We start from the raw sequence: 16,826 nt of genomic DNA on the forward strand, positions 1-16,826 counted from the left end.
AGAAATCACTTTGAATGTTTTGAAAGATCTGATAACATATTGAAACTGGAACTGCTGACTTTTTTTGGCTGCTCTTCCTAACACAGTTTTTCCTCTCCACAAGGTGAATATCCTGGAGAAGTATTTCATTTGGGACACACAGTGCTTTATCTAGCAAGTTCAGCCTCACCAGGTCCCAAGCCCTGGCAGAATGAGGATTGTAACACTTGGCTGTGAGCGGGTGAAGGTGAGCCATACCATGCTCGGCTGGGCCTTGGAAAAAGCAGGGCAGCTGCAGGTTCCCTTTTGTAACAGGGGACAGAGCACAGGCTGCCTCTGTGCCTGCATCTGGAAAGCTGATGGAAGGGTGCCCACCCAAATGGGAGATGGGAGCAGGTACAGCGTGCAACGGCCTCCCTTCCCTCGCCAGCTAAACGGTACACCAGGCTATAAAAAGAAGGCAGGGAAGGTGGTTCAAAAGGATTTCTTAGATGTGGTGCTCCTTTTAACCCGTTGCCAGAGAAGATGCTCTCCAGCTGCTTTGTTGCATTTAGCAGTGCCTGTCCTTCCCTACTGCGGCAGCACCAATCTGCCCGCAGGTCGATACTTGCACTCTTGTATCCAGCTGCCAAAACAACCCAGTGGGGAAATCCTGAGCCTGAAAACTCAGCCAGGAGGATAAGATGATGGACCTAAACAGAGCCCTCTGTGAAATACATCTTTTGATACACTGACAGCGTGAACTTTATCTATCTGAATCCTATCCAGATTGATCTACCTCCTGTCAATATCAGATGAAAGCAGTGAGTTGCTACATACAATTTTCATGCTGTAATGGCCTGCCAGGATGACATACCGACCACTTATAAAGGAGACAGACAGGTGAGAAACGGGTTTAACCCTTCTGGATTGTTGTTGCATTATGCAGAGAAACGCCACCGTGATGCTCTTCGTCTGCTGAGAAAGGGAACCATACAATACGCATCCTGGGCTTCGTCTGGAAACTTCAGAAAGATACAAGCTTTTTTCCCCCCCTCTTCCTGGCAATACTGGTCAAACAAAATAAAATTACTGGAGGAGAACTACGCTCCACCTTTCTAATCCGGGGGAACGAAATTGCCCAGCGGCAAGCGCAAGCTGTAAAACCTCTGCATTCAGAGCAGCTTATGAGACGGGATGCCAGAGCAGATAAGCGGCACAGCACGGGAACACCACGGCACTGGGCTGGCCCTGCTGCGCTTCTCTCCCCGCTTCTTTTTTCTCGTCTAACTCCTGAGCAGAGACAAATCACCCCCTTGCAGCAGCAGAAGCGTGGCACGGTGTTTTCTGGGGGGCAGTCCCGGAGGCGTTTTAAAAGCCAGGGACCGAAAGCCGGGGCAGCCCAGCCTCTCGGGGACCGGGGCCGCCCCGCTCCGCCCCGCTCCGCCCGGGGGCCGTGCCGTGCCGGGCCCTATAAAGGCGGCCGTGGGGACACCCCCGTGTCCCGGCCGTGCCATGGCAGCGGGGCGGCCCCCGGCGGCCTTCTCGGGCGCCGGGCAGCGGAGCGGGCTGGAGGTGTGGCGGGTGGAGCGCCTGGAGCTGGTGCCGGTGCCCCCCAGCCACCACGGAGACTTCTTCGTGGGGGACGCGTACGTGGTGCTGAGCACCCGGCGCACCGCCACCGCCGTCGCCTACCGCCTGCACTACTGGCTCGGTGGGCAGCCGGCTGTCCGGGATGTGGGATGTGGGATGGGATGGATGGGACAGGGGCAGTAGGCAAGGCTGCTTCCCCTGCTGCCCGGCCGCGGGGGGGAGCGTGGGGGTCGCTGTCTCGCTTGGGTACCTGGGGGCGATTTCGCCTTCCTTCTGCGGGGGCGCTTAGGGGAGGGGATGGGGTGCTGAGCCACGCTGCTGCTGGTGCTGAGGGGCTCTGGGGTTGGGAAAGGTGGGGGTGATGGGGAAAGGGTGTTTGCTTGCTTTGTGGTACTAGCTTGGAAAGGTACTGAAGGGTTAAATTCTAGTCTTGGCTGCATCAAACCAAGATTGTAGAGTGAAATCCTGCCTCTATCCAGGTGAAGTTTTCTTGCCTTTCTTTCTATTACGACCAAAATTCCAGCTCAGCCTTCTCCCTCTGATGTTATTATACTGCTTTGTGTCCAGATGCTGCCTTTCTCATAGAATCATGGAGGGGTCGGGGTTCGAAGGGACCTTAGAGACCATCTAATTCCAGCCCCCTGCCATGGGCAGGGACACCTCCCTCCAGACCAGGCTTTGCAGACCCATCCAACCTGGCCTTGAACACCCCCAGGGATGGGGCATCCACAGGTTCTCTGGGCAACCTGTGGTGTTGGGCAACCTCTGAGTGCAGAACTTCTTCCTTTTATCTAATCTAAATCTCTCCTCTTTTAGTTTAAAGCCATTACCCTTCGTCCTATCCTTACACTCCCTGACAATGAGTCCCTCCCCAGCTTTCCCGTAGGCTCCCTTTAGCTACTGGAAATTCACTATAAGGTCTCTCCCGAGCCTTCTCTTTTCCAGGCTGAACATCCCCAGCTCTCTCAGCCTGTCTTTGTAGGAGAGGTGCTCCAGCTCTCTGATCATCTTTGTGGCCGCCCTCTGGACTTGTTCTAATACTTCCATGCCCTTCATGTGCTGGGGGCACAGACACTGCATTCTCAGCTTGACTGATTTTGCTCTCTGATGATAGAGATTGCAGGTGAAGTCAGCAGGTTTTCTGTAAAACCGGTTCTCTTTAATATCAGCTGATAGCCTAGGAGAGCCCCTCCCAAAGCAACTGAGAGCACAGCATTAAGAGCAAAACAGAAGTCTGTCGTTTGGATGCACTGAATAGTTTGTGTTTTATATGACTTCCTCATCTGCTGGAGGCTTATGAGATTTCCTTGTCTAGTCACCAGGTCATCTGACCACAGTGGTTGTTGTGTGGCTGTCTGGGATCTATTTCTTCTTTTTTCACTCTCCTGAGGTTTGTGTTTGTAGGCAATTTGTGTTTGTAGGGAGCACGTAGAGACAGCTCAATGTGTATTAGTGTTAATGGGTTTGAGCTGCTGTGGATTTCATTGTGCTTTTGGATGCATTGAAGAATAGCAGAAAAAGCTGGGATTTTCTCCATAAATGTTTGGAGCTTGTTTAGTTTTGCATTTGTTATTAGTTACCCAGTTGACATGCTGGGCAGTGTCTGACTGACAAGAGTATAATCATAGATGGCAGCATAAATGAATTTCTGGCAGATATTCCTCTATCAACAGCACTACTATTTAGTAGCAGGGTTTGGCTACTTATGCCTTTGCTAATGAAGTTAGAACCACTTATGCAGTAGTTAGTGTGGCAGACACGTCCCAGAGCAAGATGCAAGGGCTCTGCAACTGGACGTAAAGTCAGAGCAGTGGCTGACACCTGCAGTAATTAACACTTCTCTGCTATTGGCTAAAGACCTTTGGTTGTACATGTTGGTGCACGTATTTTGCTGATGTGGTGATATCCAGATATTGTAAATAGCTTTGGGTAATCTGGGCACGCATTTGTATGCACCTGGCAGGTTGGCAGTTATGTGGTAAACTGCTGGGAAATCCCTTCCTGCTTGCAGGGTGCCCCAGCAGTGGGGCAGAGAGGAACAAATGCTGCTGCAAGCCTAAAGTCAGCAGGAGTCCAGAACGTGCACAGGAAAGGGCAGTCACATCCAGGGCAGGAGCCTGAATTAGTTTGGTGTTTTTGCTGGCTGATTGTCACCACAGTTGCATACACTGAACTTCTCTCTCAGAGCAAACATTCCCTAACCTGTGGGCAAGGAGGATGTTGGTAAGGCCTTTCTGAAGACTTTCCATAAGCAATTTGTGAACAGTAGCAGCAGTCATTAAGAGTCAGACTGCGGGATGGAAAGAATTCATCTAAATTTAGATTGATGGAAACTGTGCAGGTTTTGTGCTTAGATACTTGCAAGGGCTTTGCCATTTGCTGACACCATTGTGACTCCTGCCAGAGATCTGTGGCACCTGTTACTCGGTGGACATTGTATGGTGGCTTTGAACAGATTCTGGCTTCACCATAAAAGACCCCAAACTCGGAGTGAAAGCAGAGCATTGAATTTCTATATTTGACAGCAGCAGACTTCCTCCTAATACCTTGCTTGGGCACACCCAGAGAACTAGAAGGAGGTCCAGACCATGGGTGAATGGCCTGTGAACATGATGCAGTCGTGTTCTGACTGGCACCCGTAGGTTAAAATGACCAAACTGTGCAAACTCTCACACCTGGGCAGGGTGTAAGCAGCCAGGAAGGAAGTGAGGACTTACTTCTTCCAAGATGCATCCCACACTTGCAGAATAGTTCTCCTTCATTTCTCCCCAGCTTTAATCTCCGTGTATATTTTAATAACCTAAGGTCTGCTCTTGTGCCAACAGAGTGGCACGGTGTAGTTGCATGCAAATGATTGAACTTTCTCCTTCTTCCCACTCTAATTTCTGTTTAAATAAGACTGGATGAGTTTCCAGAGTATTTATTTGGAGAATTAAGATGTCAACAGATGACACTAATATGCAGAATCTTCACTGGTTACAGCTTGTTGCAGTTTAGATGCTGGATCTTTGCCCTTTCACTTTTTTTTGCAAGTTAGGGTCTTTACTAGCATTGTATCCTAGGATTAGTTTGGGTTATTTTTTTTTTTTCAAATTCAGTACAATCCAGTGTTTCTCTTAAATGTATTCTCTCTTGAAATAGTCCATATGAAAAAATGCTGATAGATACACTCTAGCCGAAGTTATATTTCATCTCCATCTGTTAACTCATAAAAACAAAAGTCATTGTTAAAGAACTTAAATGTATAGCTTTCTTTATGTATTTACAAATGATGTACAAAAGTAAGAGAGGTGTGAATATAAAAAAACAAACTTGTCAGCCAATGGAGATCTGTTGGTTTAAATTGTACTGTCACGAGTATGGAGGCCGAGACACTCCCATATTTCTCGCCAGAGAAAAATAGTATTTTCCCTGGAAATAATAGCAGCAAAACAAACCAAACTGGTAGAACTACGGTTACTCAGCTTTTTGGTAAAATTCATTGGACCCAATTTTATTCTTTGCTTTAAAAAGTAAATCTGAATGCTGCAGCTGTAATATGCACTCAGACTGGGAACTGAAAAATGTTCCTGGCCTCCCATGTGTCTCACTTCCTCTGGCTAAATGGGGGAAAATACTTTCTCTTGAATATGTGTGGTTCCGGATCCCTTTTTTTTTTTTTTTTGGAACACGGAGAGCAGAGAGGTGCCTGATCATTTACTCCTAGAGAAATGTAATAAAGCGTAGAATCTGGAATTAACCAATAGTAATCAATTGGAAAACAAACTTACAAAGAAAACAAAAGTTACTAAATTCATTCACCAACTGTGCCTGGATGCTACCTACAATCAGAGTCATAAGGAGTCACAAATCCTTGTTCAATCTGTTTTTTGTCATCTAATATTTACTCAGTTATTACTTTTTGCACAAAACATACAAGTGCACTATATGTTTGTATAAAAGGATGTTTATTTGGTCACTCGTGTCCATAAGAGGGTTTGTTTTAGGAAAAGAAACTTCAAATATGATGTAATTTTACTTAACTTCCCTTCACAGCTTTTGGCTTGGCGAAACTTGTGCCTGTGTACCCTAAAACTACACCTACGGGCAGCAGCGCTTTTCTGCTAACAGGTGCTGCAGTGATGCTAGCGTGGCCAAGCAGTCAGTGTGGATCTGTGTCTGTGGCAGCTGTATCCATTCTGAACTTTGCTGAGAGCCTGGCTTGGATTTCTGTGCTGGCACTTGAGAAGTGTGTTAGTAGCTAGCTACTGATCCATCTTCTGCTCAATGCAAAGCCTGTGCTAGCTCTGCAAGCAGACTGTCCACGCTTTGTGACAACCACTTCTGCACATAGCTCTGCCAGAGACACGGCTTTAGGGGTTCGACAGTTTGAATCTTTCAGGTTTGTTTCTAAAAACTTATTTGACTAGGGCTATTACTGTTATTAGCATGCTGCTATGACTCTTCCTGAAGTGAGCCTGACTGAGAGTATGTGATGATGAGCACATACAATTCCTACCTGAAGGGAGCTGTCTAGACTTGAAGCTGTCCCAAGTGGAAACAGCGTGAGCTGCCCTGTCATGAGGCTACCTGTGCGAGTAAGACTGGCTGTAGCCCACTTGAAATCATGCATGGTGTTTCTCTGCTATTTTTAACCCTTGTTCTCAGAGATTAAGTGATAAGATCTATTGAACCAGAAACTAGTCTGTGGATTTTATATAGCTGTTTGTGCCTTAAACTGTAAGATAAATCTGTTTTCCATGCAGCTAGAAAAACCCACATTTGGATTGATGCTCACTGGATTTTTTTTAAACAGGTTTTCATTGACTGTTTTATTGCACAGCAACTGAGACTGAGCTTGGTAATGATTCTTATCTCTAACATTGTTCCCAAACCATTTTTCTTGAACCCTGAACCCTGTTGTGTAATTGCAAGCAATAAATCTGAAGGATATAGGGATCTAGTCCTAGTGGACATGAATAAATATATTAAAAACCAACCAAACAAAAAACCCCACTTTACCAGCAATCTTGAGGCACCCTGGTCTGACAGAGAACTTGTTGTGTAGCAACATGCTATTGCTAAGTGATGGAGATTTTTTTTTAGTTCTTGTATTATGTCCTGCCTTCCATAATTTTTTTACCTTCTTTGGGCAGACTTCATGCTCTTCTCTTTCCTATGCCTCTTATTCTTTGGCATCCTTTCCCTACTTCATCCTTGCTGCTTTCATACTGAGACTTCCATTGCATTTGTGTCACTACGAAAGCCGCACTGGTGGTGGCCACACTCTTCCTGGGAGAAGCAGAGGCATTGGTGGGTGAAGAGGAGTTGTCTTGTGGCACTTGCAAAGGTGGGCCAGCTATGTCAGTGATTCACCTTGGGTAGCCCTGTCCCCTCCCCATGTTTTATCCTTTCCTAGTACTGAGAACTGGTGCTCATATAGCAGCTTCTTCATTGCTATACCCAAAAGAAAAATAAAAACTCCATAGAAAACCCTACTCTTCAAAAGTTCTCAAGAGAAGCCCATTTCTTGAGACTAGATCCTCCCAGCAATCTTCTTGAAACAATCGAATGCTGAAAACATGCATCAAAATGTATTGGCCCATGCTGGAAGTTTTGTTCTAATACACACTCTGCTTTGTAGTGTAATTAGGCCACCATCATGGTAGGTAAGGTGGCCATTTTGCCACATCTCTGGGAAGAGGCTAATAATTAAAAACTGTGATCTGATGAAGTGACTATCTGTAACCCAAAGCTGTTTTTCTCTTTCCTAGTTGTACCAGGTGACCTAACAGAAGATATCTTAGCAAAATACCTTTGCTTGCATTTTATAGTGTTAATAGGACTGCTCTCAGGAGTTACTTTAACTCTATCTATGGTTTGGCAAGTTGTTTCTCATATAAACTATATCATTTACTATCTAATCAATTTTTTGATGTGACCTTTCTTGGTCTTTGCACTTAAAGTCCAAAATCTACCACAGACACTTGTCATGCTAAATTCACTTAATTAAAACATGCTGTTACTCAGAGATGGAGATTAAATGGACTTGGCTATTTTTCACCTCCTTTTCTTATAAAGACAGTTGAAATTTTTAAGAAATGGCATGGTTGAACATGTTTGGTGAAGAAGGTTATGATGCAGTGCCTTATTGCAACACATTCCTGCTGAAGGCAGTGCTTGATTGTCACAGAATTCAAAGTTATATTGATTCTTTTTGAACGTATTTCATCTTCATCATGTTTTATTTCAGGGAAAGAATGTACCCAAGATGAAAGCACAGCTGCAGCTATCTTCACTGTTCAACTGGATGATTATTTAGGAGGAAAGCCTGTGCAGTGCAGAGAAATACAAGGATATGAGTCTACTGAGTTTGTGAGCTATTTCAAAGGAGGAATTAAATACAAGGTAAAGAGCCACCTGTCAAAATGTCTTCTAAAAATATATGTAACATCATCCACCCCCACACCCCCAGTAAAATCAAATCTTCTGCTTTGTATTTGTTACTGGAAGTTTAAAAATTATTAATGCTTAGTGGTTTTAGGTCTGAACTGCCTATCCAAAGCTGTAGGAGTCCCAGTATTTACATAGAGAGCATCAGTTTGTTTCAGTGCCCCTTCTGATACTGCAAACCTGTCTCAGACATGCTATCCATGCCCCACAGTCAAACTATCATGAAGTTTCATATTCTTGTGACTGAGGGAGCTCACAGTAGGGACTCTGTTTAGCAGGTCATCTGTCTTGCAGAAACAGTTTCCATGCTGCAGCCTGAGTAACTTAGTTCAAATGCAGAACCCAGTGTGCTTAAGTGCTTCAAAACATTAACAGTGGGAAAGACCAAAACCTCATTTTTGCCTAAAAATGATGATTATGCTGTACAGAAAGCTTTTATAGTCCTACTAAATGTTTTTTCCCTTTAAGGTAGCCGGCAAAATCTCATGCTTTTCATGAAAATCTTGTATTTTAAAATACTCTAGTGACAGCCTTTTTCACTTTGTCACAGACCGCTGAGATTTAAGTTGCGAAAATCTGTACAGGACTGGATATTCCTCTGCTTTCGCTCAGTCCTTATTTGATAATGTACTGCCTTTTGTCCTAACAGGGTGGTTTAGGATTACTGCATCTTCTGAATGATGTAGGAGGAGGTGCTTTCCCTTTCCCCATTCATATGAAACACCTTTGAAGGAGGGTGATATCTCTTCCTGCAGATAAAGGCTCAGACCTGAGAGTTCAGCTGCAGAGGTGTTCCCCATGTCTGTCTGGTCTGTGGTCAGCACTATTAAAACAGTATATAATTCTGGCTTCCCTCTCACTGCAAACACTTCTTCCTTTCTAGCTTCTCAGCAAAATGGTAAGTCTGGAGAATCAAGCTGAAGTAAAGCTTCCTGCTTTGTTTTCTATTCAGGCAGGTGGTGTCGCCTCTGGATTTAATCACGTTGTTACTAATGATCTGAGTGCCCAGAGGCTTCTGCATGTTAAGGGCCGGAGAGTTGTAAGAGCCACAGAAGTCCCCCTGGCTTGGACCAGCTTCAACAAAGGAGATTGTTTCATTATCGACCTTGGAACTGTAAGTCATTCCTAAAGCAATGCAATGCATACTGGAAAGTAGGAGATGCAGCATCCTTTTGAAAGTCTGAATAATACCCTGAAATGCACAACTGATTTGTCACTCACCCAAAATGACCAAAAAACCTCTGCTTTAGGAAATCAGTTATATTGTCACAACACTTTCAAAGTTCAAAACTGCCCTAAATGATTTCTGAAGCATGCACAGGCTATCATTCAAGAAACAGTTTTTTTCCCACTCAAGGCACTGAGGTGTTTTTTTTATTATTTTTATTTGTGTGTGTGTGTATGTTTTTTTTTTGTTTGTTTTTAACTGTTTTAACCTTAAGCTGTTCATAGTAAGTCCTTTCTGACTTTGGCACTATCTACCAATGGGATCAGTGCTAGGGTTCAGAACAGAATGCAACTTGGACTTTTCCCTAAAAATAAACATTTCATCATATTTTAAAAATTTTAATTCACATTAAAGAAACAGCTGCAAGATATGTTATCATAACAACTTGTCATAAAATGTGTTGTAAAACTACTTTAGTATTTCAAGATATTACTTCTATCTGGAGTAGTGATCTCAAGAAACAAGACAGTATTGAGAAGCAGCCCCATACTGCAAGGCTTTCTGCTGAAAGCAATTAGGCTCAGTGTGGGAGAGGCTTAGTGTGGGAGTGTATGGACAGGTCAGAGAAGATAACCGTTTGCTTCAGATGACTGAGAGTATAGTACTGTCACCTTAAAATTCATGCTAACTTTTGGATACTAAAAGTAGAGTCTGGTATGTACTCCTCACTCTTTAGACACCAGTTATTGAATTGAAATTATTCTCATGCCTGATATACTGACATGTATAAAATATAGGAAAAGATCTCCAAGATCATCTTTCATTTCTAACCTTAATGAGTCTATGAAATAGTTTATCTGCAGGGTAGCAACTGCAGTTGATCTTCTTGGTTTTATTGCTTCACAAGGAAGTGGTCAGCTACTTCAGCAAGGTTTGATAAGAGTTCCTTAGCTTACTGAAAAGAGAGCTCTTCTAAACTCATGTTGTAATTTCTGCTTTTTCTGCAAAGCATCCCCTGATGTGACAACTGAAGATATTGGTATCACGTGGCCATATTGATTCTGTTACATTTTTATCACGCTTAGCCTTCAGATAGCACAGCAACCAGTATTATCCTAACACTATTCCATCCCTCCTATGATGGTGTGGTTTGAGCACCTGATAGAGCCAAGTGATCAGTATCCAAAATGTTACCTCTAAATGTTTCACTGTAGTAAGGATGTGAAGAAGAGACACATAATAGATAATGTTTAAGAGTTAATCTGTGGGAGATGGGAAAGTTGGAATTAGCTGTCAACAGAAAATGCTGCTTTTGCAGGCAGGCTATCACAGGGCTTGAGTTTTCTGGTTTGGAGTTACCCTCCTACAGACATCATGTGGAAGCAGGTGTGCTTCAGTTCGACTTCTCCAGGCCCTTACTGTGCTAGAGTTAACCCAGTTCACCCAAAGTAATTACTGAAGTCCCACTGCAGACATGTCGAAGACACTGAAGTGCACCATGGGTATGTAGAGGTGTCAGATGTATAGCTTGATGAGACCTGCTGAGAGGAGAGCACTGTCACTATCAATATAAATGTAAAAAGGCTTTACATTCTGGGTTTCTAATGCTGAATGTACATTGTGAGCCTTTTCCTTTTTTAGTGCAACACCACTGGTTTCTGATTTCCTGACTGACGAGATAGAGGTTAAGCTGCAGTGCAGCCCTGTGCCTTTGTAGGAAGAAAGATTAGATGTGAACAATGTTTAGATCTTTACCAGATTATGGGGAATCAGTTAAAGCACACGACTGATAACAGTTCTTGGTCTTGCAATGCCAGTGGTATAAGGGACATAGGCTTTCTTGGATGTATAAACAAGTTAAGAAAAAGGTGTTTCGGCACCCATTTGCAGTAATTTCATTATAGGTTATTTGTAAACCAGAACTTTCTTGAGAGGAAATGGCAATGTCTGATACTTTAAGATGAAGGTGTGAAAGTAAAGCTGAAGTGAATGTAAAGCAAGTTTTATACTACACCTATTTCTCCAGATTTCCACTGTGACAGTGTATTTTTCTCAGAATTATATTTCAAGCTGACATAACTGTATTTCAGATTGAAATTTTCCATGACTAGAGGCCCATTGTAAGTGGGAGAGTCTTTAAAGGAGCTTTTAATCAAGGGGTCCTTTAAAAAAAAAAATGGAACAAGTAGATTATTAATAGAAATAAAATGAATCTTTATTAAGGTTGCTCTTGAGTCTTGGGATTTCTCAGGGCACTGCTGAATCACTGTTAGAATAATGGACAGTAACTGCTTAAAGTAATGAGCTTATTGTCAGTGCTCTTACTATCAAAATATTGTAGTATGTCAAATAAGATGAACTTGCAAGATGTACTTTTCTTAATCTCTTAGCTAACAAGAAGGATGGTCTCCATGGCACTGCAAAACTACCCATGTAGTCCATTTCCTGTTGCATTTCATCAAGCCACTTATATAATAAAAAGTCATTTGTTTTCCCATTGAGCTCAATTACTGCAGTATGTTAAACCTCATGTTTGAACAGGTAAGGGAAAATTAAGAAGGTAATAATCATGAATAAAACTATTATTGGCTGCTAAGTCTTCCCTCCTGGTGATAATTCCTTAAGTTGAAAGCATCTGTGCATTTCCAGATGGTTTCACATGTTCACAGTTCAGTTTCTGCTGGTTATTTCATGCCTAGATACGTTGCTTACTAAACCCCACTTTCAGAGCTTAAAATTATCCTGCCCAGGTATTATCTTGCCTACTGTGAACTGAGGCTGGAGCAGAAAACAGCTTCAGATGGCAGAGAAAATGCTGTCTTTGACAGGAAGGAAGGCAATGGCTATAGGTACTGTGGGCTATGAACCTGGGAAGGTTCGGCTCCTGTGCCTTTAGGACAGGCAAGACAAGTACAGGGCAGTTGCTGAGAAGGCTTTGTACATGCCAAGTGACTACAGGGATTAGGAAGAGGGCTGCGTGCCACTTAGCATCTTAGAAAAAAAGAGGAGGCAGTCCTTAAAATAAGGGTGCTGGTGGGGTGAAAAGTACCAAGCAGTTCTGAGATTGGGACCTGATCTAGTTTCTTTCCCAAAGGCAGAATGCAGAAGGCTAGGTGATAACTATACCTGGTGTTAAGTGTAAACTGCATTCAGTTGTCCATCCTTCCCATTACTATGGTGGTGCTTATAAACCAATTCATAACAGCCAGGAGATTGCTGTTTTGAAATTCAAGAGCCTGCAGGATGCTTAAAGTACGGTGCAACAATGTGCATGACCTCTCAAGGGCTGTGTAAATTAAAAGTGAGAATTATGATATCAAAAACAAAAGTATGAGAATGAATCAATTTGTTATGTATTCATCAGTATGCTTCTACTTGACCTCCTGACATCATAGGTATGTCAAGTGTAAGAGCCATCTTATCTTCCATAGAGACACTTGATGAAATGTTAATAATAATGTACAGACCTCTTTTGTGCGGCAATTGCTTTTCATAAAAACTATGAACTTGCTATAGATCAAAACATTTACAAGAATAAAATTAACTTCTGCTTTCTAACAGTAAAAATCAAGAGGATGTAATTGTTTGAGGGTTATGACGATGGGGTATGATTCAGTATCACATTGCAAATTTACGAACTGTTCTACTTTCTTCTGTAATCTCCTCTTGCCTGCACTATCTCTTCTAGGTGGCTTTTCTTTTCCTTTAAGAAAGCAGTTTAGTCAGCATACTTACTGCTTTATAACAGTTGCTGTTTGGGAATAAATGACTGAAAGAGCAGATTCTTGCATGTGGGAGTTCATCACTGTAAGTTTCTCTTCCTAGTTGCTTTCCTTGGACCTGTCATGTCCAACTAGTCATGTCCTTTCTGTGTTATGTTTCTCCTACAACTAACTTCTTTGTCAGTTTCACCAAGCTGAAAGTTAGAATTTTGCTCAGGGGAGCAGGGAAATGCTAAACAAGTAGCAGAGCTTGAAGAACTAAACTAAATGGGCTTATTTACAGGTTAAAAATATGCTTGTAACTACACAGTGTAGCTTAGTAAGCAGGCATGCCATGTTTTTCTATAAATCTGTGAAGCAATTATTTTTAGTTTCAGTAATTTAACCTCCAGCATTCTGGAAGTTAAGTTATAGTCCCAAACTCATCAGATGGAGAAAAATGAATACTAAGCCGTTTTATTTCTTCAGTTAGTGTTCAGAGTTTGTAGTTCCCTTCCTTTCTAGGGACTAGAAAGCTTTCTTCCCTTTCCACACCCACTTGTATGCAGGAAAGTGGCTGAAACAGAGACCGTCATTAAGACTCAGACGACTTCTAATACATTCAGACTCATGATTCAGTTAGGTTAGTTTACTTCATGATGATGTAGAAAATCCAGATCCCCTGCTGCTTGAGCTGCTGGTACTCAGAATGAATATACTCCTGTTACTTACCCTTTAACACACTATGGTGTGGCAATAAATATTCCTGGAACAAGCTAGTAAAACAAGTGTGAGAGGAAAAATGAATGTAGTAGGTGTATGCCTGTGGTACATCTGGCTTATTTTTATCCTGACGATTTGTTCCAGTTGAACCAAGTGGGAGACTCCTAGACTGATTACAAAGGTGCTATTGTAATTATACTAGGGCTGGGCTCACGGTGGCCTCGGCAGCATTCTGACTGAAGGAATTCAGAGTTTGTTTTGGATTATCAAAACTCCACAACTTTCAGTGGTTCACTATATTGCAGCTTCGACAAATGAAAGGCAGATTTGATGTAGATTTGAAATGGTTATTTTTTTTTTCCCTGCCTGTATCTTGAATTCAACAGTCAAGACAGGAAAAAACATTGAATAGTATTTAGAAATTGAGAAAACTGACCCAGAAGCCTACATTAAACTGGTTCAATCCAAACATTCTTTTTGATATATGTCCATTCCTGAAAAAGTCAGTGAAAAAGGTGCTGTGTTGTAGTCGCTTCGAAGTTTAACCACTCAGTTATTTTTCCCACCACTTGAACTTTGTTTTCTTAGTCTAGCACATGTTTTTGGTTAAAAAAGTTTCACACTCCTGCTTCAGGGCTCTCCATTTAAAGTTTCCAAAAAAATTGTTTGAATTACAGACTCTAGGGTAATGTGCATATGTTTTACTTTTCAGGAGAACTGAAGGAATTAGAAGCATTTCTGTTCTGTGCAATTAATTTAAAAACATGGCTTTCCAAGTCTATTTACATGTTCTCATTTTGTTAGTCTAGTTACTTAGTGGATTAAAAGGAAAGATGTCAATAGAAAGAATTGTTTCAACTTTAATGAACTCGTGTTATCAAAACAGCTGTTTATTAATGACATGAAGAATGAATGGAGTCTCAGATGAGTGCTAGCCAATTAAGCTGATATAAACATAGAAGCATGATAAGATACGCAGAAAAACTTTGCCAATATTCATGTGTGTTCAGGCTTTGCTTGTTTTTTTTTTTTCTGCCTCTCTAGAAGTGGTATCATAGGCTCACTCAATGTTGCAATATTTTCACCCACTTTCAATAGGAGTGCCACCCACTTTGGGCACTCCTGCACCACTGCTCCTCTCCTCCTGACCTATCATTCTTCACAAGCTTCATCAGATTTTCTTCCAACTGAAACCAGTGCAGTAGCTTTGTTGTTAGTTGCCCAGGCTTTGATCTGATTCTATCTACAAACATATGCAGCTAAACCTAAGACAAGAGAGGAATCAAGGCAATAACTTCACAAAACTTTTCTTGATTTTAGCCCTTTTGTACGAGTTGTGGGTGTAAAGATAATGTGGCCTGGTGTTCCACATTAAAAAAAAACAACAACAAACTTCAGCTGAGTGTGCTCATTCATTTGCACTAATCCCTTCTTTGTATCTGTGTCTCTATACCTTAATGTAGTTCAGAGAAACAGAAACATCATCCTGATGTTAAGTACAGGATGCCAACAAGTATCCACAGTATAGATCTAGCTGACTCCTAAGAGTGGTATTTTTATTTAACTGATGTGCAATTACATTCTAGGAGCATGTTCTAGTGTAGAAGTAGGCAAAAGTGGATGAGTTTAGGACACATCAGGGCTTGCCAACAAAGAATGGAGACACACTGACATGTGATACTTGACTTAATCTTTCCTTAAAGCTTCATTTTTTTATTTTAACACTTTAGAGTTTGTGGAACTATTTTAGACATCTTTAGACTTTTTTTTTTTCCTACCAAAATTGAAGTTTCACAACAAATTTCCTTGAAATTAATTTTGAAACCTATTTAATTTACTTAGCTTTGTAATGTATCTTCCCATAGGAGAATGCAAATCAGCAATACAGTGTGGACATGGGAATTTGAACAAAGATATAGGATTAAAACATGTATGTTCAGGATGTGTTTGTAGCCAGAATGAAAATTTTTCATGGATGTAAGCTTTCTGGCTTTTGCTTTCTTCATCCTTGCTAAGATTCACAGAAAAGACACAGGGATACAGACAGTGTTTTCACTTGCCTCCAAACTGAGCAGGCTGCCAGTTGAATACAGAGGTGTCTGTGTTAGAGGGGAAAACTTTTTTATATCACTTTTGAAATAAGCAATTTTGTTTTTCCTCCTCTTGCTCTACATGCCATTTGGCGCTGGAGCAGGAAGCAGGACATACACTTTCACAGTCATGCTGCATACAGGGAACAGTGCCAAAGTACTATTACTCAGTTACACGAGCCATACATAATCACCCTGCAGCATGTTTCTGTATAGAAACCAAGTGTTGGGTCATTTAACACGCTGTGTAAATTTCGTGTTATTTGCCCAAGGTCTCTCTGCAGCCCAGCAGCTACCAGGAATAAAAGCTCTGACTCTACAGTGCTACTGTGCACTATGAGAAGACCCAACCATGTGTCACCCAAATGCACAGATCAGAAGACCTTGCTATGACTGCTGTGTGATACAGACCCTGATACATTCCTGATCTCTCTCAGCAGCCCTGGGGCGGTCACTGTGATGAGCCATGGTAACACTTTCTCACCCTGAGCTGCTGACTGGCCAGCTGTGATCAAGTAGAGTATTGGTATCAACTGCCAGCAATATTGGGTAGCAGAATAGCTCTCTTCCACAGCATCTCTCTTAAACACTGTTAAACAGATTAAAAAAAAAAAAAAAAACCCACTGGTGCAACCTTCTGAAAATAAACTGGGCTTGGCAAAGGAATTACTGATGAATGAAGTTCCTTTTCTTCTTTTGAGATGAGTGAAAACTTGAAGTCTATTTTCGTTTTATTGGAAACAATTTTTGTCAGCCTGCCAATTCCAAATATGGCTTGCAAAACAAAGCTAAAAATAGTGAATTTATAGTACAGCTAAGAAATTGTGAAGCCACTGAAACTAAAGGTAAATGCTACATTATAGCCCTTATTTAGTTCTTATGTATACATAGGTCTAAATAAATACATGAATAATAATAAAATATAAGCCAAAACCTCAGTAGCATGTTGGATGTAGTTAGATAGCTAGCTGACTTTGGATATATATTTAGGTAAATCTAAATATTAGCCTTGCCAAGAGTGACTCTAGCTTTTAAACATCTTTCTTTTTTTTCTGAGATTAAATGTTAAAACCCATTTTGCTTAGAGAATGAAGTGAGCAAACTGTCAGGAAGACAATCTTATAAATATCCCCCTGAACCTCTATCATGAGGCTTCAAAAT

At 41.7% G+C, this 16,826-nt stretch overlaps 1 protein-coding gene across 1 annotated transcript in view; it reads left to right on the forward strand.

Moving 5' to 3' along the window:
• The first annotated feature begins 1,441 nt into the window (after positions 1 to 1,441).
• The window catches only part of SCIN (scinderin), a 52,606-nt gene continuing 37,221 nt past the window's right edge, over positions 1,442 to 16,826 (forward strand). The window contains exons 1-3 of the mRNA XM_048075408.2: positions 1,442 to 1,672; positions 7,784 to 7,938; positions 8,936 to 9,097. Coding sequence (XP_047931365.2) covers positions 1,474 to 1,672; positions 7,784 to 7,938; positions 8,936 to 9,097 — 516 coding nt within the window. The 5' untranslated portion in view covers positions 1,442 to 1,473. The remainder of the gene's footprint in view (positions 1,673 to 7,783; positions 7,939 to 8,935; positions 9,098 to 16,826) is intronic.

This window comes from Anser cygnoides, chromosome 2 (assembly GCF_040182565.1).
Source record: "Anser cygnoides isolate HZ-2024a breed goose chromosome 2, Taihu_goose_T2T_genome, whole genome shotgun sequence".
NCBI classification, from domain to species: domain Eukaryota; kingdom Metazoa; phylum Chordata; class Aves; order Anseriformes; family Anatidae; genus Anser; species Anser cygnoides.